At 48.4% G+C, this 26,712-nt stretch overlaps 1 protein-coding gene across 2 annotated transcripts in view; it reads right to left on the minus strand.

The window, feature by feature from the left end:
• Positions 1-26,712, minus strand: part of ABTB3 (ankyrin repeat and BTB domain containing 3) — a 318,626-nt gene that overhangs the window by 38,448 nt on the left and 253,466 nt on the right. For both annotated transcript variants that reach the window (XM_086712439.1, XM_086712441.1), the window contains 7 exons: positions 13,011-13,176; positions 10,283-10,372; positions 8,233-8,334; positions 6,188-6,281; positions 5,936-6,071; positions 4,994-5,214; positions 3,270-3,448 (listed from right to left, as the gene is read on the minus strand). In XM_086712439.1, coding sequence (XP_086568565.1) covers positions 3,270-3,448; positions 4,994-5,214; positions 5,936-6,071; positions 6,188-6,281; positions 8,233-8,334; positions 10,283-10,372; positions 13,011-13,176 — 988 coding nt within the window. The remainder of the gene's footprint in view (positions 1-3,269; positions 3,449-4,993; positions 5,215-5,935; positions 6,072-6,187; positions 6,282-8,232; positions 8,335-10,282; positions 10,373-13,010; positions 13,177-26,712) is intronic.

Here is a 26,712-nt window from a genome sequence, read left to right on the forward strand (position 1 = left end):
AATTTCTCTGCCATCATCTCTCTCTAGTCTTCTTTTGACCACAAGAACATCACTCATGCTTGGGGAATGCTTGGCTTCACATGGCAGCGGTGGGAAATTAATCACCTCTTTTTCCTCCCACCAGGAATGTACATGATGTGTAATACCACACTTCACCAGTAGGGGTTGCCACTGGACCCTTATAAGGGCAAACCCCACTCTTGAATGCACTCTTCCCCAGACTGTCCTTCTGACAAGGAGCTGCTTCCTTTCCCTGGCTCCCTCCATCCTTGAAGATCAGTACAGCTGATGGGGGTGGGGTGGGGTCGGGTTGGGGGGAGATTCTAGTCTACATCTCCTGGCAAAGGCCCCTCCCTTCTTCCCAACTCCCAGCCATTGGCTGTCCTTTTGGGGGTAGTAGCTGAGTGAGGCATAAGGGGCCTACTGGGGTGCTGGCAATGTTCTCTTTCTTGGCCTGGGCACTGATCACACAGGTAGGTTTAGCCTGTGAAGATTCACTGGGCTCTACACAGTTATGATCTGGGCACTTTTCTGTACATATGTCATACTCCAAAATTCCAAAATACAGTTTATTTAAAATTAAAAAAAATTTTTTTTAACATTTATTTATTTTTGAGACCAAGAGAGAGAGAGAACATGAACAGGGGAGGGTCAGAGAAAGAGGGAGACACAGAATCTGAAACAGGCTCCAGGCTCTGAGCTGTCCGCACAGAGCCTGACGCGGGGCTCAAACTCATGGACCGTGAGATCATGACCTGAGCCGAAGTTGGATGCTTAACCGACTGAGCCACCCAGGCGCCCCAATACAGTTTATTTTAAAAACCCATAGATTACATTCACTTAATACACAGGATGCCTCAGTAATTTCTGGAATTCCCACTATAGTCTGAAAAAAGGAAACAAAAACCAAGAAACCAAAAACAAGTTTGAACACCTAACCCTGGGAACAGACTTAGGAATGTTTTTCACTAAAGTGGTTGCTTAGGTAATTGCAGGTGAAAGCTTCATTCATTCATTCATTCGTTCGTTCGTTCATTCACTCATTCATTCATGTTAGAGGGATGAAGGGTGAGGGGCAGGGAGAGTTTGGTTTTGAAATGCTTCCATAGGGTTTTGCGCTCTGTGGAATCACTGAGGCTCATTACCCAGGAGCTGCACTCTTGCTCCCACTTTGGGTCCTGTGGTGGGGCCTTCATCAAGTGCAAATCCAGCCTGCAGGGGGCCCTGAGACTCTGGGCCAGGATAGGCTGCTGAGAATACCTAAGGAGAGCTGCTTTGCACCCCAGGCCAGGTGTTCCGAGGCTCAGAAAGCAGACGGGCCGGCCGTGTCGCTGCTGCTTTGCTGTGGGGCGATCCCTGCTGTCAGAGAAGGTGGCTCCATGCTTCCTTCTTCACTCTTTGAGAAGCCTGTCAGCCCAGTCTGGTGGGGGAACCCACGGTGCCCTTTTAGTTCACAGGCCCATTTCTCCTGAGACTTCAGAGGTTCCCGTGTCTTAGAGGGACCCCAGACTTCTGCAAAGTCTGTTCTGGAGCAAAGGGGTAAGAGGCTGGTGCTGGAGCCAGGCTGCCTGGGGTTAAGCCCAGGTCTGCCACTTACCAACTATGTGACCTTGGGCAAGTAATCACCCTCTCTGTGCCTCAGTAAACCCATCGGTCAAATGGGGGATAAGAACATCACCTCCTTCAAAGATTGTGAGGATTGACTGAGTTAATCTTTATGTTGTGCTTAGAATAGTGCCAGGCATATAGTAAATATAAAAAATACATATTTTAGCTTAAAAATCCTCATTTATGTCTTGAGACAGTTCATTATAAAAGGGTTCCGAGGTTAAATGAGTTCGGGAAACGCTTGATTGCCTTTGTGAATTAGGGTATTCAAGGCTCTCCGGGAGAGAAATTGGAGTAAACCAATGTTAGCCTGTAGAAGGAGCTGAAAGCCCTGCTCTCAGGCCAGTATTCGGGGCTGGTTGGTACGTGCACTGCAATGGGGTGTTAAATACTTTGGTACCAACCCCGCTGAGGGAATGGCTTTTACAGAACACCCTTTGGGAAATACTCGAGGTGCGTCATACTCCGGCGAGGCCGGCTTCGTGACAGGGTCACTTGTACCGCACTCACCAAGTTGCAGAGCCAGTTTGGAGGGCACGGACTCATTTTATCTTCACACCCACCCTAAGAGGTCAATATAGTTATTGTCCCCATTTTTAGGTAGGGAAACTGAGGCAGAGGGAAGTTAAGTAACTTGAGTGGGGTCATAAGGCTAGTACGCGGCATAGCGAGGTTTGGATCCCTATAGGTTGGCTCCAGAGTCCATGCTCTGACCCACTGTGCCATATAAATATATATTCATTCCCTCGTGGCCCACTGGGGAGCCCTCAGGTACGCGGTAGTTGATGCACAGACTCCTCAGAGCCTCTCAAGGCAGCCTGGTCACCCCTGGTGTTTCCATGGCCACAGTGGTGGGGCATTTGTCACAGTCTCCCCCTTGCCCTTGGCTCTCCACCCTTGATAGGATGGCTGGGGGATGGGCATGCCACGGCTGTCCATTCTCGAAGTTCTCCAGCAACACACGCAATGATGCCAAAGGCCCCCTGGCAGGGACGGAACATCTATACTATATCATCAAACAAGTGACCCCGAAGAGATTTTTAAGAACTGATCTCATAATAGCCCAAGGGATGAATTGATGTTCTGAAGGGGCTGCAGCATTTATTTCTCTGTTGTAGGAGTAAGGGGATCCAGGAGGAAGGGTGGGGAGACTCATCTGATCTTCTGTACCTGAAAAATTTTCTCCAGGGCCCGGCTTTGTGGGAACCCTGGAAGGGTCTGTATCCCATGGATCTTGGGAGCTATACCATTTCCCTCTTCCTGCCAGATTCCTATCTGTCCGGCCAGGCCTGCTCCCATCTTGGCACCTCCCTGACACCTTCCCTGACTGACTCACACCCCAGAGCCCATGCCACCATTCAACATTGTTTCATAAACCTCAGATGCCCTTGGGGCACATGTGTTGGCAGCATCTCCCCAGCTTTCCTGCAAATTCCCTGGGTTATTAGAAGTGTCTTGGGACATAGCAGGTGCTCAATAAAACAGCTGCCCACAATGACTGCACAAGTAGCTTTAGTCAGCCACGTACATATGCCACCAGTGGCCATCACTGCAGGATTTGTATCCGGAGGGCAGGATCAGGCTAAGGGGCCGCTGAGGTCGGGGACCTCCCCGCTTGTTCTCTGCCGCCGACCGACACCATAGCGTTAAACTCCTCTTACCTTGCTCGCTTTCAAGATCTCGAACATCAGAGGCAGGCCTTGAGTAATGAGCTCCTCTGTGTACTCCTCCTCCTGAATGGTCTTAAACTCCTTCAACAGGCACTGGATAAGAGGCCTGCGGTGTTGCTGGAAGGCGATCCGCAAAGACTCCAGCCACGTGTGCAGGGTCCATGGGACACCTGGGAGAGGGAGGGGAGGGCACGGAGGGGAGGAGAGGGCGAGACAGAAAACAACCACAACAGAAGGTGTGTTTTTATCTGGAAGCTGGCCTTCCCCCAGGACATCACCAAACTACGAGACCAAGAGACCGACTTGGGATGAATACAGCCAGGGTAGTTTGTATTTTTTTTCTCCCCCTGAAGACTTGCAGATGTTGAAACTAAAGATCACAATTCAATTCCCTTAGCTATGGGTGTCCATCTCTGCATGCTCGTCACATTAGCGGGGGCTGCATTTTACAAGCTAGAACCACCGTGTAGAACGTGGAATTGTCACACGCTGCTTCTGCCTACTCCATACTTCTGAGTCCTGACTTCATTCACCTCCACCCCTTCTGCCTTCTGGGGAGACAGAAGCCCAGGGAGGGAAGTGTCTTGCCCGGGATGAGATAGCACCAGGCGAGAGCAGAGAGCTGGTGAAACCCATCGGTGGACTTTGCCATCTACCGCACTGGCCAGGACGGACGCGTATGTCGGAAAAAGACCCAGGAGGATTCTGCCGCTGCTCCCCTGTGCAAAACAACTTTCCCATCTGTGGGCACTTCATCAGGTTCTTCCTCCTTTAATAGAAACCCCTCCAGCAGCTGATTGCTGTGATTTGCTTCTCCCCTGTCGAGGTGAGGCACAGAGGAAGAATGCGTCTCACTACTGTTTATAACGAGCAGGCCATTCAGAGCCTGGAGCGTCATCATTATGGTAAACAGGCTCTCTGGGCAGTGGCATAAATATCCCACAGACTGAACAGCTACCCTGAGAGAGGGGCCCACGTCCAGAGCAGCAGCAGGGGGCCTCTCCTCAGGCCCTCAGCCCACCTTGACCTGCCACTCCGTGTGTTGAAGGCCCAGGCTAGGTCCTGCTGTTCTTGTGCGGGGCTGTTGCCTCTAGACCGGGGAAGACTGGGCGAGCCTGTTCCCTGGACGCATGGAGGAGATGGGTCTGAGCTCGCTCATTCAAGGAAGAGCCACCCCCAAATTTTCCCAAGAGTGGCTTTGCCCCTGCAAGCTCAGTGGGTGAGCCTGGCAAAGAGACACCCTCGTCCTAGCTGTTGGCCTGGCCGCTGCTTCGTGATTTGGGTGCTCTAAGGCAGTGATTCCCCAACCACTGGGAGCCACCTGGGATGATTGTTAAACATAAAGATTTCCGGCCTTTATCCATCCAGACCCTCAACAGCAGAGCCTCTGGGTGTAGGGCCTGGCAATCCGTATTCAGACAAGCTCCCAGGTGATTCCAATTCCTAAGTTCTCAGGGTCCAGAGTTTGGGAATCATGAGAAAATGACCTGAGGTCAGGCGTTTGGGGCTGGAAGGGTGATGCTGTCTTTCGGGATAGCTCGGGCAGTTTAGCCTGGAAGGGCTCCAACCAGCAAATGCGAAATTCCCTGGGCCTCTGTGTGTGTGTGTGTGTGTGTGTGTGTGGGTGTGGGTGTGGGTGTGTGCACGTGTGTGTGTGAGTCACCTAGCACTGGGCAGTGGTGCTGTGTCCAGTGGCGGAGGGTGCCCAGACTGACCTATGCTCCTGATATCAATTGTGACATCCACGTAGCCATGCTCAGCGCTGTGATACATGGCCTCCCTCAGGGCTCTCAGTTTGGCCTTGCTGTTGCGGCTGGCACAGAGGGGAGGCGGGGCTGTCTCCGCCAGGTCAGTCCCCTCGGCCAGAATCTCCTCCAGGGACAGGATATCACTCTTCTCCTTCTCTGGCTGAGCGAGCAGTTTGCGGAACACATTCCTGTCAATCATAAACCCAGAGAGGAAGACACTCAGAGATGGAAGGGTTTTGCCAGGGCAGGGATGGGGTGTGGGCAGTGGGGACACCACTCGTGTGAGACAAGGGAATGGCAGGAACAACTCTGGAGTGGTGGCTTCAGAGGCCTGACCATGGATGCTATGTTTTAGGGCTGGGTGGAGGAGACGGTGGAGCATGACTGGCTTTGTTTCCTGGAGGACAACCTGGAGCAGCTAAATGCTTTCCACAAGTATCCAGAAGGCTCTAGAACTGTGCTCTTTTAACCATCAACCTGCACAGGGTCCCACGTGAATTTGCTTTACATGGGGTTATGTGTAATAAAAATTGGATGGGGTAAAACCTGAAGGCCATGTGACAAGAAATAACCAAACACGAGGGGTTTTATTATTTTTTAAATGTATCCTTGTCACTTCATGGCAGCTGACGTGACGGGCTCTGACCAACGCTGGCAAAGAGTGGCATCTCTGTGAGGCGGAAGCTGATCCGGGAAAGGACAAAGCAAGGCAGTCTGAGTGGATGTGCGCTGCACAAAGTTGGCTCTGAGCAGAAAGCTGGCAGTGAAGGCCACTGTGGCCAGGCCTGGTGTCTGGCCTGCCTCTGGGCCCCACATCCAGAGATATAGTGGGTCTGGGGTAGGCCTGGGAATCTGCATTTTTAACAAGCACCACTTGGGACCTTGTGGCTTTGGCCCATCCTAGCCTACCTGTGTCCGTGGGCTGCGGCCTGGCTGAAAGAGTTCATATCACCCTGGGGGGTTGTAGAAATTCCATTCCTGTACATGGTTCCTATCAGGGGATCCGCACCACGCTCCAACAGCAAACTAACCAGCTCAAAATTTCCTGCAAGCCCAGAGAAGGGGGTTTTATAAGCGAATAAAGCAAATACACGGTCACAGACACAGCGAGGGCCGAGGTGGTGGAGACCCTTGGCCAGGATGAGAATCAGCGACTCTTACCTACAGCAGCAGCCAGCTGGAGGGGCGTTTCCGAGTAGTTCTCCTCGCCGTGCTCCACGGAACCTTCCACCTTGGCCCCGGCGTCCAGGAGCAGCTGCAGAGGAAGAGTGGCCATTGAGACATTTAAAGACATGTGCTGTGAGGACACGTCAGGAGAGCTGGTGGGAGTCAGCACAGTGCCAATGTTCCTGCCCTCCCTCTGGGTCAGTGGTCATGTGCACAGGGTGAGGGCAACTGTACCTTGGGGGATGAACTGATGGCCCCTCGAATCTACTAGAACCTCGGACTATCAAAGTGTGGTCCACGGAAAAGCAGCATCAGCATCCCCTGGGAGCTTTGAAATGCTGGCTCTCAGGGCCCACCCCCGACCAACTGAATGAGAGTGTTTGCATTTCAGCAAGATCTCCAGGTGATTTATAAGTACACTGAAGTTTCCAGAAGTGCTGACTGAGCAGCTCATGGCATCAGAGTGCTGGAAGACTCCCTTTTTGGGTTGGTTACACAAAGCCTCGGAGAGAGCATTAGAGGGATCTCTTAGAACCACAGAATCTTGAGTTCTGAAGGACTCTGGAGACCACCTGGGCCAATGAGGGCAAGGATGCCTTCTAGAACACTCTGGATGGCTCTGAGTATAGTTTAGCCAATGCTAAATTTCCTGGCCAGCAATTAATAAAGAGGCAGAGTGAGAATCCAGGAGTTTACTCCGTTCTGTGCATTCCTGAAGGGCTTCTTCAAGATGGAGATTCTGTCTGTGCCAGATCTCACTCTCAGTGAATGTGCTCTCAGGACCACCAATGGAAAATGGGGAGGGGGGGCAATCTACCTTCTTTGCTACATATCCAGGGCTCCCTCAGGGCACAGCCAGGAGAGGGCTGACTCCTGGCATTCCGGGACCTGTATGCCTGCAGTGAAGAGGTGGCCTGACTTCTTTTTGGGTTTGCTTGGCTGCCCGCTGCTCCTACTCCTGATTTAAAGGCTTGGGGATGCCACTGCACTTTAAGGGTGGCATTTGTGTCCACTAGGCCACCTCCCGATCCCTTCTTTCTTATATTCCTCTACCAAGAGTGAAGTGGGCAGAAGTTTCAGCTCTCAGCATAACACTTCATACTCTCAACCTCCTAAAACATGAGTTTGGGTCTGTCCTAAGGAGTCCCATGACTGAGGAAACAACAAAAGATTCCTGTGGATTTCCAATATTGCCTCATGGTCCCTGGAACACTTATTTCCTGCTCTGTAAACTTCTAAGATGCTTGGAGCACATAACAGCAAGTATTCCTGATGTACCCACAGCTCAGCACCATGAGGCCAGGTGTGATAATGGACCTGGATGCTGAGTTCTTTTTTCCTGATGAAGTGAAGAGCAAGTTTAAGGTCTAGAATATATTCGATGGCTATCTGTTGAATACCAACTGTACAAGAGCCAGAAAAAGTATAACCAATACATACTTAAATGCCCAACGGCCCTCGGATGAGGACATCTCTCCGTACTTGGGGAGCCTTGGGTAGCTGTTTCAGAAGACACATCCAAAGGCCTTACTCTAGACCTCTTGGATCAGATTCTCAATAAGTAGAATCCAAGCAAGTGTCATTTAGAATCATTCCCTTGGCAACTTGGGGATGCTTCTTTCCACTAGTTAGAAACCACTAGATTCTACACAAATACCAGGGTCACACCTCAGGGGAGGTTCTAAGGTCTCACACCATCCAAGTGTTACGATTCACATTGCGACAAGCAAAATGAACAAATCCACAAAATTGCAGCTCAGGCCCCACCCCCGAGCAACCAGAACAACTTCATAAGTTTGCCACTCTTCTGTGTGAGGCTGCATGTGGGTATGTGATCGTTTCATATTGGTTAAGGCCAGGCCATATAGATCATTACATATGATATTTTCACTTATATGATATGAATGTGCTATATTTAGTTGCAATTAACCAATATGAATCTCTTAGGGAATATGCATGCTGGGAGAGGTAACAGATTTGCATGATGGAAGAGGGTAAAATTAAAGGTCAGATGTGGATAGGGAAATACATTAATATACCTGAACTACAGGAATATGTCCATGCAACACAGCAAAAGTCAGAGCCGTCCAATGGCGGGTCTCAGGGTGGACGGATGGATATTTATGAGGAGTACTGACAACCTATAAACAAATTGAAGTTATTTTCAAAATGTGACCTTCACAATATTTTGACTAGCAAATCTGATCTATCTGTGGCTGGGCATGTGGGCTAGAGATGTACAGAAGGACATTCTAGAAGTGCTTTGGGAAATGTCGGTAACAGTGGGGTAGTGACTTTATGTTCTCTGTGCATCATAAGGTCTCCTTTGCTTCTTGTCTGAAAGGAATTAAACCGATGATTTCTGACTTCCTCTGAGGTGCCTTGGAGAAGCTGTAATGGCAGCTACCACAAGCCAACTCCCCAGCCTGTCCCCTCTTTCTGCTTAAGGAAGGGTGGTGGTTCTGAGAGCCATAGGGTGTCAGACAGCATGAGATGCCATATCATTACATTCGCACCTTTAGGGGAAATTCTCAGCAGCAGCAAACCCCAGGCAAGGCAAGGTCTGCTTTGAGTTTTCAAGCGAGGGAAGACCACTACCCATCTGATGGAGTCACATTCCCATCTGGTCACAGCTCACCCTACCCTGTTCTCATTTCACTGTTCTTCTGGCTTCTCAGTTGACAAGGACCCTCATGCTACTGGAAACCTGGGCACAAAACCTTCCCTGGACACACCACGAGTGAGCAATCTGATACTGGTCCTTCAGTATGGGGGGCCTCAAAACACTCTAGGCCAAAAGAGAGGCAACAGGGAAGCTGAAGGTTGGGGCCCTTCAGGACTGGCACCCACACATGGCTTTTCTCCCAAACACCCCCGGGACCAAACAGCTGTGATGTCTGACTCATTCAGAGCAGCTGAATTCACTCGTCACCTGTCAGGGTAGGCCTTGAGCTGGCTAGGAGTCATGGAATGGGCTAGAGAGGATCAGAGAAGCCCACCAGGACCCAAAGATGAGGAGCCCTTGCAGGGGTCTGCATGGTGTTGGGGGATTCTTAACAGGCAGGAAAATCCCCAGTACCTGAAACTTATAATATCCAAAATGGTCTGGATGCAAAACTAGGTCTATTGCCTGTTTGCCTCAGATGAATCTAAAACTCACTAATTAAAAAAAGCACAGTACTAAGACTACAAGAACATCTAATTTTGAACTAAAAAAGTTTTATAGGGTTGCTGAGTTAGGACTGCAGCATGCCAACCTTCCTAGCCTCTGGGGCTGCCAGTGGCTGGCTGCCAGAAAGACAGGATAGGACGTCGTCGAAAAGCGTGATTTCACCCATCACAAGCCTCGTGGTGCGTGTGCGCGAACCAGGATTGACTGAGCCCCAAACTTATGCTAGGTCCTCTTTGTATTTATTTCTTCCAGCAACTCTCTGAGATGGGTGTGATTATTCTCCCCCTGTTGTGGATGGGGATGCTGAGGCTCAAAAAGGTTAAGCCACCTGCCCCAGCACAAAAGCAAGTTACTAAGACTCAGCAGTTTCGGAATTTGAGCTTAAGTGTCAAACTCTAAAGCCTGCGGGGGTGCGCTTCCCACGATAAATACACCACACTGCCTCACGGAAGCTTTGCCATTAGCTTTAGGACCTGTGGCTTCAACTCAGCCAATAGGCGAACCAATCAGGATTTGGTTGGGAGGGGGTAGGATCTGAGGGAGCTACACCTTAGGTCAGGGTATGCAGAGCAGCTCTGTCTTATGTCCTGATGGCTCAGGAGAGAGCTCCCTGCCCTGATCCCAGAAGGAATGGATCAGTAATAAGAATCAGACTCAGTTCAGCTGAGATAAGGGAACGCTGGTGCTTCTTGTAGCTTCATTGGTTGTTTTTAAATGAAACATGCACGTGGGCAGCTCCCTGGGATTTGGGTGGGTTGGGGCCTCCAGATGGAGGAAATCTACCGGCTGATTTGACCTATTTGCTGGACTGACCGCCCCCAGTGGTGGCTCTCAGGAGAAAAAGCCCCCCCTCTCTTTGCTCGTTTTCCCTGGGGGACTGCCAGGCCCAGGGGCCCTGTAGCCCTCTGCACCCTCACCTCGACATTCAGGTCAGCTCCGGCATCCAGCAGCATCTGAACCATTGCCTCGTCCCCACGGACGCAGGCATACATCAGGGGGGTCATGCCCTGTGGTGGGTTAAAAACCAGAGAATGGAGAAGGTTTACAAGGTAGCTGTGTCACTGGACGATAGCAAATGGAAAATCTTACTTGTGTGTAGGTGGCTATGTTTGTACTCAAAATCCAGCATTAAAAAAATAAATGTGCTGCCCTTATGACTCATAAAGCCACAATCCTCCCTATTTTGAAAACCAAAATGAAGGCCAAAAAAAAAAAAAAAAAAAAAAAAGGTGGGGGATTGCCGTTTTTGCAATTATCTTTGCTTAAGTTGGAGTATTTTCATTTGTCTGTCCTAAGGTGCAAGAGACCTAAGGGGGTTTGCTAAAACACGTGGCTGATTTCAACTTACAGGTCTTGGGAACTTTCTGGACTCTGTGGTATCAGTCCTAAGTTATCTAACTCATAAACACTGTTTCCTTGACATTTTTCTCTTTCACAATGTAAGTATCATCTTTGCTCTACACAGCTGCTGGCCAGTGTCAAGGGAAATTGGATGCCTCTGAGCATGCCCCCATCACTGATGTCTGGTTTATCATTTACAAGCAAAAGGCAAGTGAATGAGGAATGGTTTTTAGGAATTCCATGTTTGCCAGTGACTCCTGCTTATTTTGAAGTTCCACAACCATTAGAAGGGAGGGATGGATTTTTCAATAAACAGTGTTGAGAAGGTGGCTACTTGGGAAAACGTGCAAGTTAGAGCTTATCTCGCACCATCTAACTGGATCTGTTTCTAGGTGTAAAAGTAATGGAAGAAATCATGAAGGAAAAGCATTACGGTGTTCAGGACCTAAAACCGAAAACATAAACAAAATTGAAAGGTAGGCAATAAACTGAGACATATTTGTCATAGTATAAGAAAGGGTTATATGCCTAATATGTAAAGAGCTCTTCTAAATAAAGAAGACAATCAAAGCTCCAGTGAAAAACTGGCAAAAGGTAAGGAAAATATTAATAGGGAGGGGCACCTGGGTGGCTCAGTCGGTTAGGCATCTGACTTCGGTTCAGGTCATGATCTCACGGTTCATGGGTTTGAGCCCCGTGTCAGGCTCTGTGCTGACAGCTCAGAGCCTGGAGCCTGCTTCGGATTGTGTGTGTGTGTGTGTGTGTGTGTGTGTCTTTCTCTCTGCCTCTCCCCTACTCACACTCTGCCTCTCAAAAATGAATAAACAGTTAAAAAGTTTTTTTTTAGGGGCGCCTGGGTGGCGCAGTCGGTTAAGCGTCCGACTTCAGCCAGGTCACGATCTCGCGGTCCGTGAGTTCGAGCCCCGCGTCGGGCTCTGGGCTGATGGCTCGGAGCCTGGAGGCTGTTTCCGATTCTGTGTCTCCCTCTCTCTCTGCCCCTCCCCCATTCATGCTCTGTCTCTCTCTGTCACAAAAATAAATAAACGTTGAAAAAAAAAATTAAAAAAAAAAAAAAAAGTTTTTTTTAAAGATTGATGGGGAAACACATATGTTGTCGGAGGGTGTGTACAAGGAAACAAAGACTCTGCGAAAGTCATTTCAGAAAGGTTGATGTCTATGAGCCACTACGTCCACTTTTAAGAACTTCCCTAACGATGAACACTGTGTAATGTATAGGATTGCAGAGTCACTATGTTGCACACCTGAAACTACTGTGTCAACTATACTTCGATTAAAAAAAAATTTCCCTAATGAAAACAAATTCTTTAATGAAATAATCAGGGATTTTGAACAAAGACTTGTGTAAATATGTTTAACTCAGCATTATTGATATAAGTAGTGAGAAGCAACCTAAATATCCAACAACTGAGGTATGGTTAACTGAACAAATAATAGGACCATTTTATGTCGCCATTAAAAGTGATTTAAAAAATAGTATTTAATGATATTGCAAAGTACCTACAATATAAATTGTCGAAAAAGGCAAGATATTATAAATCTGTTTTAAAAAAATATAAATGTGTGTGTGTGTGTGTGTGTGTTAGGGATCCTTGTTGCTCAAGAAAATTCTTAGCTGCTATTCCTTCCCTGGAACTCACTGCATGAGCTGCCCATATGAGAAACAGCTCCATCTGTCCCTTGTGACTTTCCATCTGGGGCTCACATTGAAAACTGCTGTTTGTTTCTCTGTCCGTGACACCTTCATCCACATGGTGTCTCCCTGACTGGTAGATGCACGAGCTTCTCCCTGTACCTCAGTTTCAGGGACTTGGGGGATAGCTGCCTATATCTCTGAGGTGCCTCCCAGGGTTCCCCAGAATGACTTTTGTGTATCTCAAACATACCCTGAAAGTTTTGTAAAAATACTCCTGGAGTTGTTCTGTGATGCAGTAACAGACAGGCAGGCAGAGAACTAATTTTAACCACGCTGAAAAAAGGACTTGAGGGACACATACTAAATATAAATGATGGCTATCTGGGTGATGGCATTATTTCCTTTCTGGAATAGGCCTATTTTTCTCAATTTTCCATTTCAGCTGCAATGATCATGTGCAATTTCTATAAAGATGAACAAGGATATTTTTATATTTTAAAAACCGAAACTAACTCAATAAATAAATAAAAATCACCCTAAGTTACCAGCAGGGGGAGTGTGTGTCCAGTGCCTGCTGTTGGCAAAGTCGTGGGGCAGCGTACCTGGCGGAGGTTGGAGGGGTTGCCTGTTCAGAGACTCGGGCCCTGTACCTGTTCGCTCATGGTGTTGATCCCATCCGGCCCTAGGAGAGACACTGCCTGCTTCACCAGGTCCGTCCGCCCACAGTTCAGCATCCGGAAACCCAGGTCCTGTTTAAACTTGGCTTCGATGGCCACAGCGTCCAGCTTCCGAGAAGCACAAAAGCAGTCGTCGGCCCTAAGGAAGGGAGAGACGATCAGTGAGGTGCAGTGGCTTCCCCAGGAACTGGTCCTTGAGGACCAGTGAGAGTTAGAAAGCACCAAGGATCCTTTGCCTTTGTTTTTCATGTCAACTGCCTGTTCCTAGGCTCCAATTAAAATCTGGATGTCTCGATCCTTTGTCCTTTATAACTGCTGCTGATCTGTCTTCCTCTTTGCTTCCACAGCATACTGAGCTAAGCATGGTGATAGCTAATATTTACTGAATGTGTACTGTGGGCTAGGCCCTCTGCTAAACTCTTCACACGAATCCGTTTGTTCAATCCCCACACAACCTCAAAAGGCAAGTACTATCACTACCCCCTCTTTAAACCCTGGGGAAACAGACATAGATAAAGGAGTTGCCCAGGGCTACAAAGCCAACAAGCTGGAGTAAACACTGTCCCAGAACCTCCTTTCATCCCCTCCCCTTGCTAATTCAGAGAGTAGAAACTGAGGAAAGGAGCCAGATGTTCAAAATTCCTGGTTCTGCTTCTCCCTAAGCCAGTTTGTGGCACAAGGGAGGGCACAAGCCCCTCCCTTACGTTTGTGAGGGAACTACCTTCTTTTTTATCGTTGGAGGAAATGAGAGGGGCTACTGTTCCAGAAAGTTTATGGCACCGAGGCTCCCGTTCATCAGTAAGGCTAGGAGCTGGGGGAGAGCATTTGAAGGCCGAACCACAAAGGGAGCCTCAGGAAGTGGGGCGGATAGGTATGTGCTTGACTGTTCATTGAGTTTCTGATATATCATTCGTCTCTTCTGGCAGAGGAACCTTGGGCAGAAGTCTACCCTGAAATATAAACCCAGCTGTAGGAGACACAAGGGCTTGGACAGGAGACCATAAGAATTTGCTTCTGGCCACCAGGGGGAGCTGATACAGTGAAGATAGAAACCAGAGTAAAAGACTGGAAGCTTGGTGTTGATGTGGGGTCTAATCTGCATGCCCGCCTGAGCAGCTGGGTGTCAGGCTAGGGCTCCAACAGCCTATTTGTACAAGCCCAGTTGCCCAGGACCCTGGACTCCGGGGTTAAGACCTTTTCATGGCAGGCAGGGGAGCCAAGACCACCCAACACTGTCGGAGGACTTTCTCGGCACGCTTGAAGGCTCCCCAGGTGGTGGGAGAGGACTAAAGGACCCTGGGCCTCAGCATCCAAGATGCAATCCCCTAGGGCACAGAATGGAGCTATGCCATAAGGCATGGTACATGGGGCTTTGGACGTGGGACTCTTACAGCGAGGGTGGCTAGATTTAGTAAATCGAAGTGTGCCATAGCAAATGCGGTGTGGAACAAATCTACACTAAAACACTGCTTATTTGAAATTGAAAGTAAATGGTTTTTTTTTTTTTTTTTTGACTTGGGAAAGGGCAGAGCCATCTGTCATGATTTGAAAAGAGTCTGAGGACTTAAAAACTGAGAACAAACTGAGGGTTGATAGGGGGTGGGAGGGAGGGGAGGGTAGGCGATGGGTATTGAAGAGGACATCTTTTGGGATGAGCACTGGGGGTGTTGTATGGAAACCAATTTGACAATAAATTTCATATATTAAAAAAAAAAATGAAAAGAGTCTGAGGAGAGACCATGGATCCCAGCATCTCCAGAGTTAGAGGAGAAACCCCAAGTGGGGTGGCAGGCTTCATCTGAGTTCCCTAAAAAAGTGGTTAAGAAAGAAGCTTCAGGCCAAATAGACAAGACAGAGCAAAGCGGGTGAGGGCAAGGTGCTGGGGCATACAGCAGAGGCTTCTGGAGGGGGAAAGGTGGGTGTTTGCATGTGTTGTGTTGACATGTCTGGAGCCTTGAATGGGTCAGGTGCATGTGCAGATCTTGGGGAGGTATCAGATTTGACTAATTGTAAGGAAAACTTTTCTTCGAAAAGACCATTACCTAGTTCAGGAAGAGGTTGGTTTGTGAACTCAAGAGCCTCCTTCTTAAGAGCAAAGATGCTATGAATTGTCATTGTCAGTGAATTTGCAATCTCCTCTCTCCTGTCTGCGTTGAAGTCCCTTCTGCTATCCTCCATGCTTGACTGATTCTCTCAAACAAGCCTTTTGTTTTTTCTCTGGAGTCAAGCTGAATTCCACGTGACTGGCTAAATGTAACTGAGCACCTACTGTGTGGGGGCACCATGGCAGGGGGCTAGGAGGTGGAAGACACAGACCCCGCCCCGTGTTCCCCGAGCGTCCAGACTCATAAACCAATAATTCCAAGAACATCAGGACAAGTGTTTACCAGCTACTGAGGTCCTTGATTTTAATTAGAAAGAGACAAATGGCAAGAAAATTACTGTAGCAAAGATGATGATAATTGTTATTATAGGAAGCTAATGTTTACTGAATTCTTGCTTTTGAAATCTAAGTTCTTTCCATGTATTAGGTCATACAATCCTCACGACAAGCCCATGACATAGGGGCCCCATTCTAGAGGTGAGAAACCTGCCCAAGGTTCATCACGACAAGCCCATGACATAGGGGCCCCATTCTAGAGGTGAGAAACCTGCCCAAGGTTGACCAGTGATCTGACACCCCAGTCTGACCTTGCTCGGTGGGACCTGGCACTTTTCCGTTGTGCTGGTGTGCCCACATATAGAGGTGCCTTCTGTTTTTTTTTCAAGTGTTTATTTTTGAGAGACAGAGACACAGACAGAGCAAGAACACAAGTGAGGGAGGGGCAGAGAGGGAGGGAGACACAGAATCCGAAGCAGGCTGCAGGCTCTGAGCTGTCAGCGCAGAGCCCAGCGTGGGGCTCAAACCCATGAACTGCAAGATCATGACGACCTGAGCTGAAGTCAGACATTTTATCCAACTGAGCCCCCCCAGGTGCCCCTATACAACTGCCTTCTTGAGCGCATCTCCTGGATGTCTCCCAGGGCCCTCACATTTAGTATTCCAAAATGCAACTTGTTCTTAACACGTCCACCCCCTGCCCTCCCAACCTGTCCCCCAGTCGTCCTGTCTCCATGAATGGCACCATTGTCCGCCCAGGTGCTCAGGCCAGAACCTTCTCCCACGCTCATGTCCATTCCATCAGCCGTTGATTTTGCCACCCAAATCCCAAATCCGTCCACTGCCCTCCAGCTCCACTGCCCACATACTGGTTCCAAACCCCAGCCTCTCTCGTCTAGTAGTGCAGTGGCCTCCTCACTGGTCTGTCACTTCTATTCTTTTTGCCGTCCAAACCAGTCTCTTACACAAGGCAAAAGTGAGCTTAAACTGTAAATAAAACTGTGTTATGCCTCTGCTTAAATAAGACCTTCCAATGCCTTCCCATGTACTGAGAATAGAATCCAGCTCCCCCAGGATGGCCCACAGGACTCTGCAGGGGTGGGGCCTGCCCTGCTCTCCCACCCTTCCTTTGGCAGGGGCCACTCTCCACTGGCCAATCTCTCTCCTGACTCGAGGACTTTATTCTTGCCCTTCCCCCTCCTGGCCCCTTCTCACCCCTCAAATAGGAGCCTGAATGTCACGTCCAAAGGAAGCCTTCTATAACAATTTCATCCTTCCTTTTGTTAGTACCTTTTACAATCTGTGACTATTCATTCTATCTATCTATCTATCTATCTATCTATCTATCATCTATCTTCTTATTTCTTTTCTCCATGAGGCTGTCAGCCTCCTGGGGGCAGGACCACATCTATCTTATGCCTGTGTTATGTGCTTAAAGCATGTGGTATTAACTGATAGGTAAGCCATGCACGGCCTGCCCTTTATTTGTGAGAGCAGGCCCCAGGAAACACCTGTTTTTCAAGAATTCCTCAGTCATACAAAGTAAGTAACGATTCTGGTTACTGAATTTTACTGGCTAAAGCAGGTAAGAAACATCTTCTATAAAGGTTTCTGTTCAACTGGTTTGTTAGAGAATTAAACTCTGCCAAATTTAAATTCCTGCAGCATTCCTGTAAACACGACTCGGAGCTCGATTTACTGTCTCTGGAAAGCCTCGGAAGGATCTACCACCAAAGACCAATAGGTCCCCCTGTGCCTGCCTAAGTGTGGGACTTATTTATGTAGAAATCTACTAAGCCGGTCACCCTGGGGCTTCACCAGAAGGTGATCAGCTTTGTGGTTTCCCTTCCAGTGGCTTTCAACGATGCCATGAAAAAACGTGATCAATTTAAATAAGAGGTCAGCTACCGAGGTAGTCAATTTCTCTGATTTCTCAAGGGCCCTGGCCCCAAGAGATTGGCTCAGTAGTTGCCACCACTTCAAGAATGTGCCTTCAGAAAGATGTTTTCCAGGAAGCCTGCAGGCCTGAGCACACACACACGGCAAGTAATCGGGTTTTCACCCCCAGGAAGGAGTCAGCATTGAGGCGGGATGTTGGTGCATTCTGCTGGTCTCTTGATGCACTCTCAGTGACGAATGGGAGCTGGTGAGGCCTCAGACACATTGTACTCACGTATGAATTTTTAAAGCTAGCACACATAGTAGTTGTGAGCATGAACTCTGATTCTCAGTTCTGCTATTTAGCAGCTGTGTGATCTTGGGGCAAGTCACTTAACCTCTCTGTTTTTGTCTTCTCATCGGTAAAATGAGTTTAGTAATAATAACCTTCCTCACAGGATTTTGGGTGTGGATGAAATGAGATAAACCATGTACAGTGCTTAGAAGGAAACAGAGTTTAGCACACGGCTCTCGTTAAATGTTACAGATATCCTATTACGATCATTATCGTAAATCACCAAGCAAGGTGCATACTGGAGAGAACACACTGAATTTGGAAGAAGCAAATACAGAGACTCGGAGACTGAAGAACACTGTAATAACAGTGTTTCTTAAGGTCTCAAATAGACACCACATCTAACCATTTTCACCAGAATAAAGGCAGTCCTTCTCCCAGTGGGGAAACCCTGGCCCCCAGAGAGACTGCCATGCCCCAGCATGGTTTTGCCAGCAAGCTGTAAGGGAAGGAAGGGGGAACGGGGGTCATGCCTGATCAAAGTCCAGTTTCTGGAATAATTCAACAAGCAGGAAATGGCAGAACAGAGCCACTCAAGGTGCTGTGGGCCTGCCCGGCCAGGCTCCCAGCCCTTCTTTTCTTTCCCACGCCCTGGACCAATCCTGATCCCATGGGTGCTAGAAAGTGCGGTTCCCAGGCTCCCTGAGCGCTGACTCTGGGCTGACTCTGGGCTAACTCTGGGAAGCCTGTCCCCAAGGGTGTGGGCTCCGAAGTGTGACTGCATGAGTTTGTCACCTGGCTCTACCCTCCCTAACTGCTTATGCTGTGCACCTAACGCTGCACAGGTAACTTAAACTCATTCCATTTTCTCACCTGTAAAATGGGGACACTAACATTTATACACATTTTACTAATTTAATAAATATTTATTAGCTCTTACCGTGTACCAGGCATATTATAAGATTTTTTTTTTTTTTTACAAATATGAACATGTTCAATGCTCACAATAACCCTGTGAAGAAGGCATTATTGTTATTTACCTATTTTATAGACAAGGAAAAATGGGGCAGAGAGAGGTTAATTAACTTGCTTATTGTCACATAGCTAATAGGGGTCAGGATTTAAAGCCAGGCAGTCTGGCTCCAGAGTCTGTCCCAATAACTACTCTGTACAGCCCAGTTTTTAGCAATGTGCTGGCAATCACAGGGCATCCAGACATGACTCTGGGATCTGAACCTCAAAGGCCCAAACAGTCCCCGCAACCATGACCTTCCCTCATCAGTAATAAAGAAGCCACCCTTTATTGCATAGCTCACTGTGTGCCAGGCAGCATACTAGGTGCTCAATTCCTCCCACTTCAACTGACCTCTCCTTGAAGGTCTTATCATTATTCCCTTTCTACTGACAAGGAAACTGAGGCACAGGGCTGAGTGCTTGACCCCAAAGCCTGTCTCCCATGGGGCAGACGGAACCCAGCGCTTAAGACCAGAGTTCATATCCCTTTGTGCTTCATACTTGAAACCTGGGGCAGGTGGCTTAACCTCTCTGGGCCTGTTTTCCCATCTGCAAAGCAGGGTTGACATCAGCACTTCTGTCCCCAGCAGCTGTGACAAGGATCCAGAGGTCGTACTTTTGAACCACCCAGCACAGTCGTGATAAAAACTGCCCGATATGGAGAATGCACCATTTTGTAATTGTAGGTCCTCTTTCCAGGGATTTAATCAGGCCATCTGGAAGTCCCCCACCTCCCCATCCTCCAACGCCACACTTCTCCAGTCCTTTTCTTGCCCCCAAGGCCCTTTCCAGCTGCTGTGGGGCCCAGTGCCTCTGAGCGTGGCCCTCACTGTGACCCGGCTTACAGAGCCTGAGACAGTCCTGCCATGGCTCCCACGGCTTCTCACTTCCCCTTCAGGGTTTTTGTTCTTGTTCATCTGGGTCTTACCAGTAGGCTGGCAACTCGGGACAGAGCAACTTCCCAGGCCTTTTCTCAGAGGCTGTGGCCAGAGGTCAGCTTGGGAGGGGAGGCCATGTGAGGGGTGGAGTCACTTTGCTCTGCTCCCATGGAAGATACCAGTGCCCACCATGGTGGGGCACAGGCGGAGGTATTTGGCCGCCGTGGGGATCACCCTGGGAAGGTGCAGCCCCCCTCTGCCCCCCGGACCCCAGGACCTGTGATTCGGTGTATAGTACGGTTCCCAAGGGCTTGAGATCACATAAGTTGCCTTGGGACAGAGTAAAGATATTAACAGTAGTCAGAGAAATAGTGAAGATTTACAGTTTTCCTAACACATTCTAGTTAATTCTAATAATGGCATTGACAGGTAGCTTTCCCTATGCTAACCATTTCCCATGTAATAGCTCACCTCATCCTCAAGATAACCCAATGGACTGGGCACTGTTGTCTTTATTTTACAGATGAAAAACCTGAGGCATGGAGGTTATGTCACTTGCCCAAGGTCACATAGCACATAGGTGGTGAAACCGGCTTTCGACCCCGTTGGTCCGACTCCTGAGCCCACGCTCGCATCCTGCTTAAACCCTCACAGGAGCCCCAAAAGCAAGCATCCGTACCCCCATTTTACAGACGAGGAAGCAGAGACCAAGAGGAGTTAAGCATCCTGTCCTAAAGTCAGTTGGCTCCTTCCACCTCCATTTCAGCCCAGACCTGTCTCATCTCAATGTCAGACTTGGGTTTGTGTGTGATCTCCCACACTCTGTCAGCCGAATTCCACAGAATCTGACATTAACGAATGCTTACTGTGTGCCACGCACACTGGGGGGTCCAGAGACACCACCTGGATGAGATTTCTGCCCCGAGAGACTCAGAGGCTAGGGGACATGCCACGATTCATTCATTCCCACGTACCGTTCACTGAACACCAGCAACAGGCAGGTACAGGGTTAGGTGCTGGGGTCCCGCAGCAAGCGAGCCAGATCAAGCCCTGCCTTCTCAGGCTACACGGACAGAAGGATACTGAGCAAGTTGTTGGCTCCACTGGTGACCACGTAATTGAAAATGGACGTGTCTTGGGAGAAAAATGAGAACAGAACCCTAACTCAAAGTAGTAACCGAGAATCGAGTCCCTGGCCCTTCCTGTTCCTCGGGGGGGATGCTAGAGAGATTTATGATGTCGAGGAGGAGACAACAGGTGCTGATTTCATTATCTGGATCTTCAGGAACTCACTGAAGGGTGGTGGAGACAACTAGTGATGTTGATGTATATGCCAATATAGCCTATTTCCTGGCTGTGTAACCTTGGGCAAGTTCCCCCATCTCTCTCTGGGCCTCCATTTCCCCATTTATAAGATGCGGAGAACCAGTACCCGTGTTCAGGTTTTGTGAGGAATAGATGAGACAGTGCATACGAATCTATTTTGTCTATTCTGGAGCCCTGTTCAAATACAGACACGTGGCTAGAGGATGTGGGATGTGGAACGCTGGTACAGACTATGGATTTCTAGAAGATGTGCACATATTTCAGCCACCTGAAACGCAGCACGCACATTACAGGCACTCAGCGCCCCTAGTACCTCTATGGGAACTAGGGTAATAGGTTGGCTATGAAGCAACATATAAACTAGGCATGGAAAACAGGGTTAATCTCAGGCTCCAACCCTGATTCACTAGTGCGGCTGGTTGGAGTATGGTGTTGTGGTTGGTTGGGGAATGGTGTTAAGGAAGATTCTGAGGCCATGTCAAGGCTTTGCCAGGAAAGAGGGGTATGTAGGACCCAACAGAACAGTTCTGAAAGTAACTGGTAAAGCAGAAATAGGGCCAAGATAAAGGCTCAGATGAATGTGACTTTAGGTTGTGGCTGCACCACCCATCAGCTGTGTGATCTTGGATGAATCCCATTTCCTTCAACAGCCTCAGTTTCCTTATCCAGAAAATGGGGGTGTTAGGCTGGTCAAGCTCTTGGGTGCCTCCAAGCATGGACATTCTCTGAGTTTATCCCATGTTTTCTGGTGCTCGTGTATTATCCCTTACTAGGCAACAGCTTTCCTCCCTGGCTTCATCCCAACATTTTGGCTTCTCTGTCTTTGCTCTTATTTCATGCAAACACTTACTCGTGGCCAAGGGGATCGTCTGGGAAAGGAATGTGTCACAATGACCACCATCTTCCAGCATCCATTCTCCACCCCCTCCTTATAGTAACACAGCATCTTCTGCCCTCACTGAGTTTTGGCATGGCACATGGCTGTCCGGTTAGAAATTCTATTTCCCCTTGTGGTCAGCGACAGCCATTTGACTAAGTTCCATTTCCCCCTCCCCAGCTGGTAAACAGACTTGCCCATGTCCTAGCTCTGACTATGCAGGTGAGCCCAATGCACTAAGGCAGGGCTGGCAGAGTTTTTCTTTTTCAAGTTTATTTATTTATTTTGAGAGGGACAGAGAGAGTGAGTGGGGGACGGGCAGAGAGAGAGAGAGGGAGACACAGAATTCCAGGCAGGCTCTGTGCTGCCAGTACAGAGCCCAACGTGGGGCTTGAACTCATGAAACTGTGATATCATGACCTGAGCCGAAACAGGAGTTGGACGCTTGCTTAACCAGCTGAGCCACCCAGGTGCCCCAAGTTGGCCAAGTTTTTCTTAATGAATGAGGTAGCCGCTATTTTAGGCTTTAGGATAGATGGTCTCTGTTGGGACTACTCAGGTCTGCTGTTGGGGCTTGAGGACAGCCAGAGGCAACAGGTAAACAAATAGCTGTGGCTTTGTTCCCATAAACTTTTGTTAAGAAAAAAGCCAGGCTGACTTACGGGCCATAGTTTGCCGATGCCTGCTCTAAAGGAATTGCAGAGCAACAAGATGGAAGGAATTTGGGTCTTCAGGGGGATCTTGTGGAGCAGAGGTGCCCCATGAGCTTGCCCTGGCTGATCTATTACACGATGGAGAAATAAACATCTATTATAGTTACGTCACTGTACTTTGAGATACTCTTATCATTTGTCTAATACAGGAGCTAAGAAAGTAACTGCCCTTTATGGCTACTCTCCGAATACATCAGAATGGAAAAATACCTTTCCTAGAATTTAAAGGGCCAGATTGGGCTGCTTTCTCCCATTTCCTAATTTCTGTGTCTCTAGATAAGAATACGAGAGTCTGTAGGTCCAAGGCAGGGGTTTACTGCTATAGAGTATGTAGGAGAATAAGGTTCTTGGGTTTCATTTATAAGGGTCTGGTGGCCCCCAGGCTAAAAGCAAGACAATGTGCTCTCAGTGTGCCAGCGGCTGCACTGGCCAGGCTGCCTGGGGAGATCCTGAGGGTGTACCAGGGCCACAGGTGCCCGGCCCTGGTTTCCCAGTTTATTGACCTCCTACCTGGAGGAGGTCAGCCTGGGGGAGGTGGGGGATGGGGGCACAAAGCCAAGAGTTGGCTGGTTTACACTTCTATGGAAAAGCAGCCCTGTGGTTCTCAAAGAGCCACGAAGACAGCCACGTTCTGTTCCTGCTGCAAGGCACAGGAGGTCTGACTGGAAGAGAGTTTCAGGAAGCAGGGAGAGGTGCAGGGTGTGGGTGCAGAGGGGCAAACTCTAGGCCAGGGCAGTCCTAAATCCCATGCTGCTGGCCGGCACAGGGTTTGGAAACAGCCTGAAAACTTTCATGTGGGGCATCCACGTGCCCAGTCCTCTCTGTGGTCCTTCATCACGCTGGGTCCACTCGTGTGTGTGCCCTGCCCGGCCTCGGCCTCAGAGTTTGGACCCGGGCCTAGCTAAGGATGAATGCGGTCAGTTACAGATATTAAGAATTTAAGATTTAAGAATTCTTCATTAATTCATTCTGATCACCTATTACTTGTCAGGCAGTGTGCAAGGCACTAAGTGCTTCCACACTCAGAATATTTTATTGGTTCCCTGGGGTGCCTGGGTGGCTCAGTCGGTTAAGTGTCTGACTCTTGATTTTGGCTCAGGTCACGATCTCACAGTTTGTAGGATTGAGCCCCCTGCAGCGGGCTCTGCACCTACAGTGTGGGGCTGCTTGGGATTCTCTCCTCTCTCTCTCTCTCTCTCTGACCCCACCTTGCTCATGTTGTCCCTGACAATAAGTAAACGTAAAAAGTATTTTTTTGGTTCCCTAATAATAATAATAATAATAATAGCAAACACATATCATTTATTGTGTGCCAGGAACTATTTTAATTTTACACACCCATATATATATATATATATATATATATATATATATATCTCCTACACACACCTGTGAATGAGTGGGTGTCTGTATATACATGTAAAATACGTATGTATACACACACACAGATACTCATTCATATATATGATCTTACCTAATCCTTACTTTAACCCTACACAATTTATCTTCAGCTTTCAGAAGAAGAAACTACAGCACAGAGAGGCTAAGAAACTCACCGAGGTCACAGAGCCACCAGGTGGTAGGACTGAGATTTGAACCGGGAAGGCTGTTGCTGGAGCCCAGCTCTTATGGCCCCAGCCCACTGCCTGTCGGTTCTAGTAAAGGTCTTCCACAAACACATAGATTCTATGCTGACGCTGCCTGGGTCACTGCTAGATGCCAGGTGCTGTGCAGGAAGCCAAAGAAACATAAATTCCCACTCACAGGCCTCAAACTCGAGGCCCTCTTGTAACCGCCCCTCCCGAGAGGTCCCCATCACCCAACCATTTCTTCTTTTATTTTTTATTTATTTATTTTTAGTTTTGAGAGAGGGCCAGCAGGGGAGGGGCAGGGAGAAAGGGACAGAGGATCTGAACTGGGGCCTGCGCTGACAGCAGCGAGCCCCGTGCGGGGCTTGATCTTATGAACCGTGAGATCATGACCTGAGCCAAAGTCGGATGCTCAGCCGACTGAGCCACCCAGGCGCCCCCATTTCTTCTTTCTCACCCTTCCAGCCAATACGGCCTGCCGCCCACTCGGCACACAAGCCTCCCGACTGCTTTCTGGTCTGCATGCACAGTGTGCCCCTCGCTTCAGATCCTCTCCCCGTATCCTGCCTTCCTTCAAATCCTATTCCAGATACAAGTCCCACCTAACAGCTTTTGGCTTGCAGCATCCCAGAATGTCGGTGCTGAAAGAGAGCACCGGGGCCAACTCCTAACCTTCCTAAGATCAGGAAACTGGAAGCCTGAAAAGGGTTAACTAATCTGAAGCAGTTACAGATGCATTTAGGAGCAGAATGCATGTCCTCGGCTAGGGTCATTTAGCAAGTCTCTCTATGGATACCTGTAGGCTTGTGTAGGGCGGCGATTCTCAATCAGGGGCGCTTTTGTCACCCAGGGGACATCTGACGATGTCTGGAGACAGTCTGGGTTGTCACGAATAATGAGGTGCTCCTGGTGTCTCGTAGGTACAGGAGACTGATGCTATTGCATAGGACAGCATCCCCCTTCCCCAAACAAAGAATAATCCAGCCCCAAATGTCCACAGTTGAGACGGGTTGAGGTTGAGAAATCCTGGGAGAGGGTAATAACGTTTTTTTTTTTTTTTTGCATTGTCTCTTCTATATCAAGCGGTTCCCATTACAGGATTCTGTAAGCGTGACAATAAAATGGTGGCTTCAGAAATGAATCGTGAAATGACAATTCAGAGGACGACAGGCCTGACTTGGATACCAGCCCCTGGCCCCCCTCCTCAACACACTTTCCCAAAAAAGCCACATTCCATTTCATAGGCTTCAAGTCCCCTAGTGGATGAGTTTTTCCTTTTCTTTTGGGTAGCAAAAAGATGAACAAATTGAGACTGTTCTGTGCTGAAGTAAGTCACACCAAGTTCTCTGTGCACCTTTCTAAGGAAAAAAAAGTATATATTATTGCAGCGAATGGAACATGTAACAGTGCAAAGTTCCTAGGAGAAATCTTTGTCCAAAAATGGTGTCTACCTGCTGTTTAATGCTGCTATACCAAAGTACAGAGAAGGGCCGGCTCATTAACCTGACTCGGATAAGGTAAAGAAAGTGTGAATCCACGTGCTCCTCCCAGCTAATCTTTTCTGCCTTGGGAGAGATCCCAAGGGGCCTGGAACCTTTCTCCTCTTTAGAAGTAGATAGCCAGTTAGTGGCAAAACCCACTGTGTTTGCCTCCCTGCAAAACAAATTCTGGGTCCATTCAAATATGTGAAAAAAGATGTCTCTCAAATGCAAGGGCTACAAACACCCAGGAGAATGAACCTAGTGTGCTCATTTCTGAATATGCTGTCATGTGATTTTGAGTAGAAAATGACGAAGCATCATTACACATCTCTTGCTTTGGCATCATGGCTTATTTTAAAAGAGTCAAAAATAAAGCCTATCCTTTAGAGAAAAGAGTCACCCCTAATTTTGGCAAGGCCTTAACGTATCCCTTTTTGGCAGAGACTGGTTATAGTCCCCCAGAGAGTTCTTTATCTCCTTCATGTATTGTTATAGGACCTGAATTTTTAGCTGCCCAGAGAAAGATGATAACTCCCCAGCTCCCTGACGATCAGATGTGGCCAAATGACTAAGTGCTGACCAACGGGAAGTAAGGGGAAGTGATGTGTGCAGTCTCTGGGGTCTGCTCTATCCTTCTACTTTTCCTCTGCCCACGAGGGAGAGAGGAAGTCCCGGTGGGTGGAACCAGCCATATGGCACCACGCAGAGGAAGGTAGCACCTAAGGAATGGTGGAGCAACAAGAGGGAAGGTGCCTGGGTCTCTGAGGTGGAGACGCCATAACAGCCCCGACTGCTTATGCCTGGATTCTTGTACGAGGGAGAATTTTAAACTCCTCTCTTATCCAAACTACAGGTATTTTGCATGTCTGTTACACCTAATGAATCTGTATGCTAATAAATCCATTCCACAACCGGTTTTTAAATTAAAATCAGTTCAGGAAAGCACACAGCAAGTGCTAAGTACCCGCTACCTATTATGTTAGGTGCTGGAGATTCAAAGAGACAAGCACACACCCCATCCCCCAAGGAATCTAGAAAGAACTAATGGTCTTCTATTTAACAGTTTTCACAAACACACACACACCTGTTCCCGTGGTATGAGAGCAAAGTTTGAGTGTTACAATTCCAACATTCCCAGTGACAATAGCCCCATAGGATGCTCTACGATGGGTGCACAAATGATTTCTATAAAAGGCCAACTAGGAAATATTTTAGGCTTTGTGGGCCATACGGTCTCTGTCATA

The sequence above is a fragment of the Puma concolor genome, chromosome B4, assembly GCF_028749965.1.
Source record: "Puma concolor isolate L17-30 chromosome B4, mPumCon1.1.hap2, whole genome shotgun sequence".
Taxonomy (NCBI): domain Eukaryota; kingdom Metazoa; phylum Chordata; class Mammalia; order Carnivora; family Felidae; genus Puma; species Puma concolor.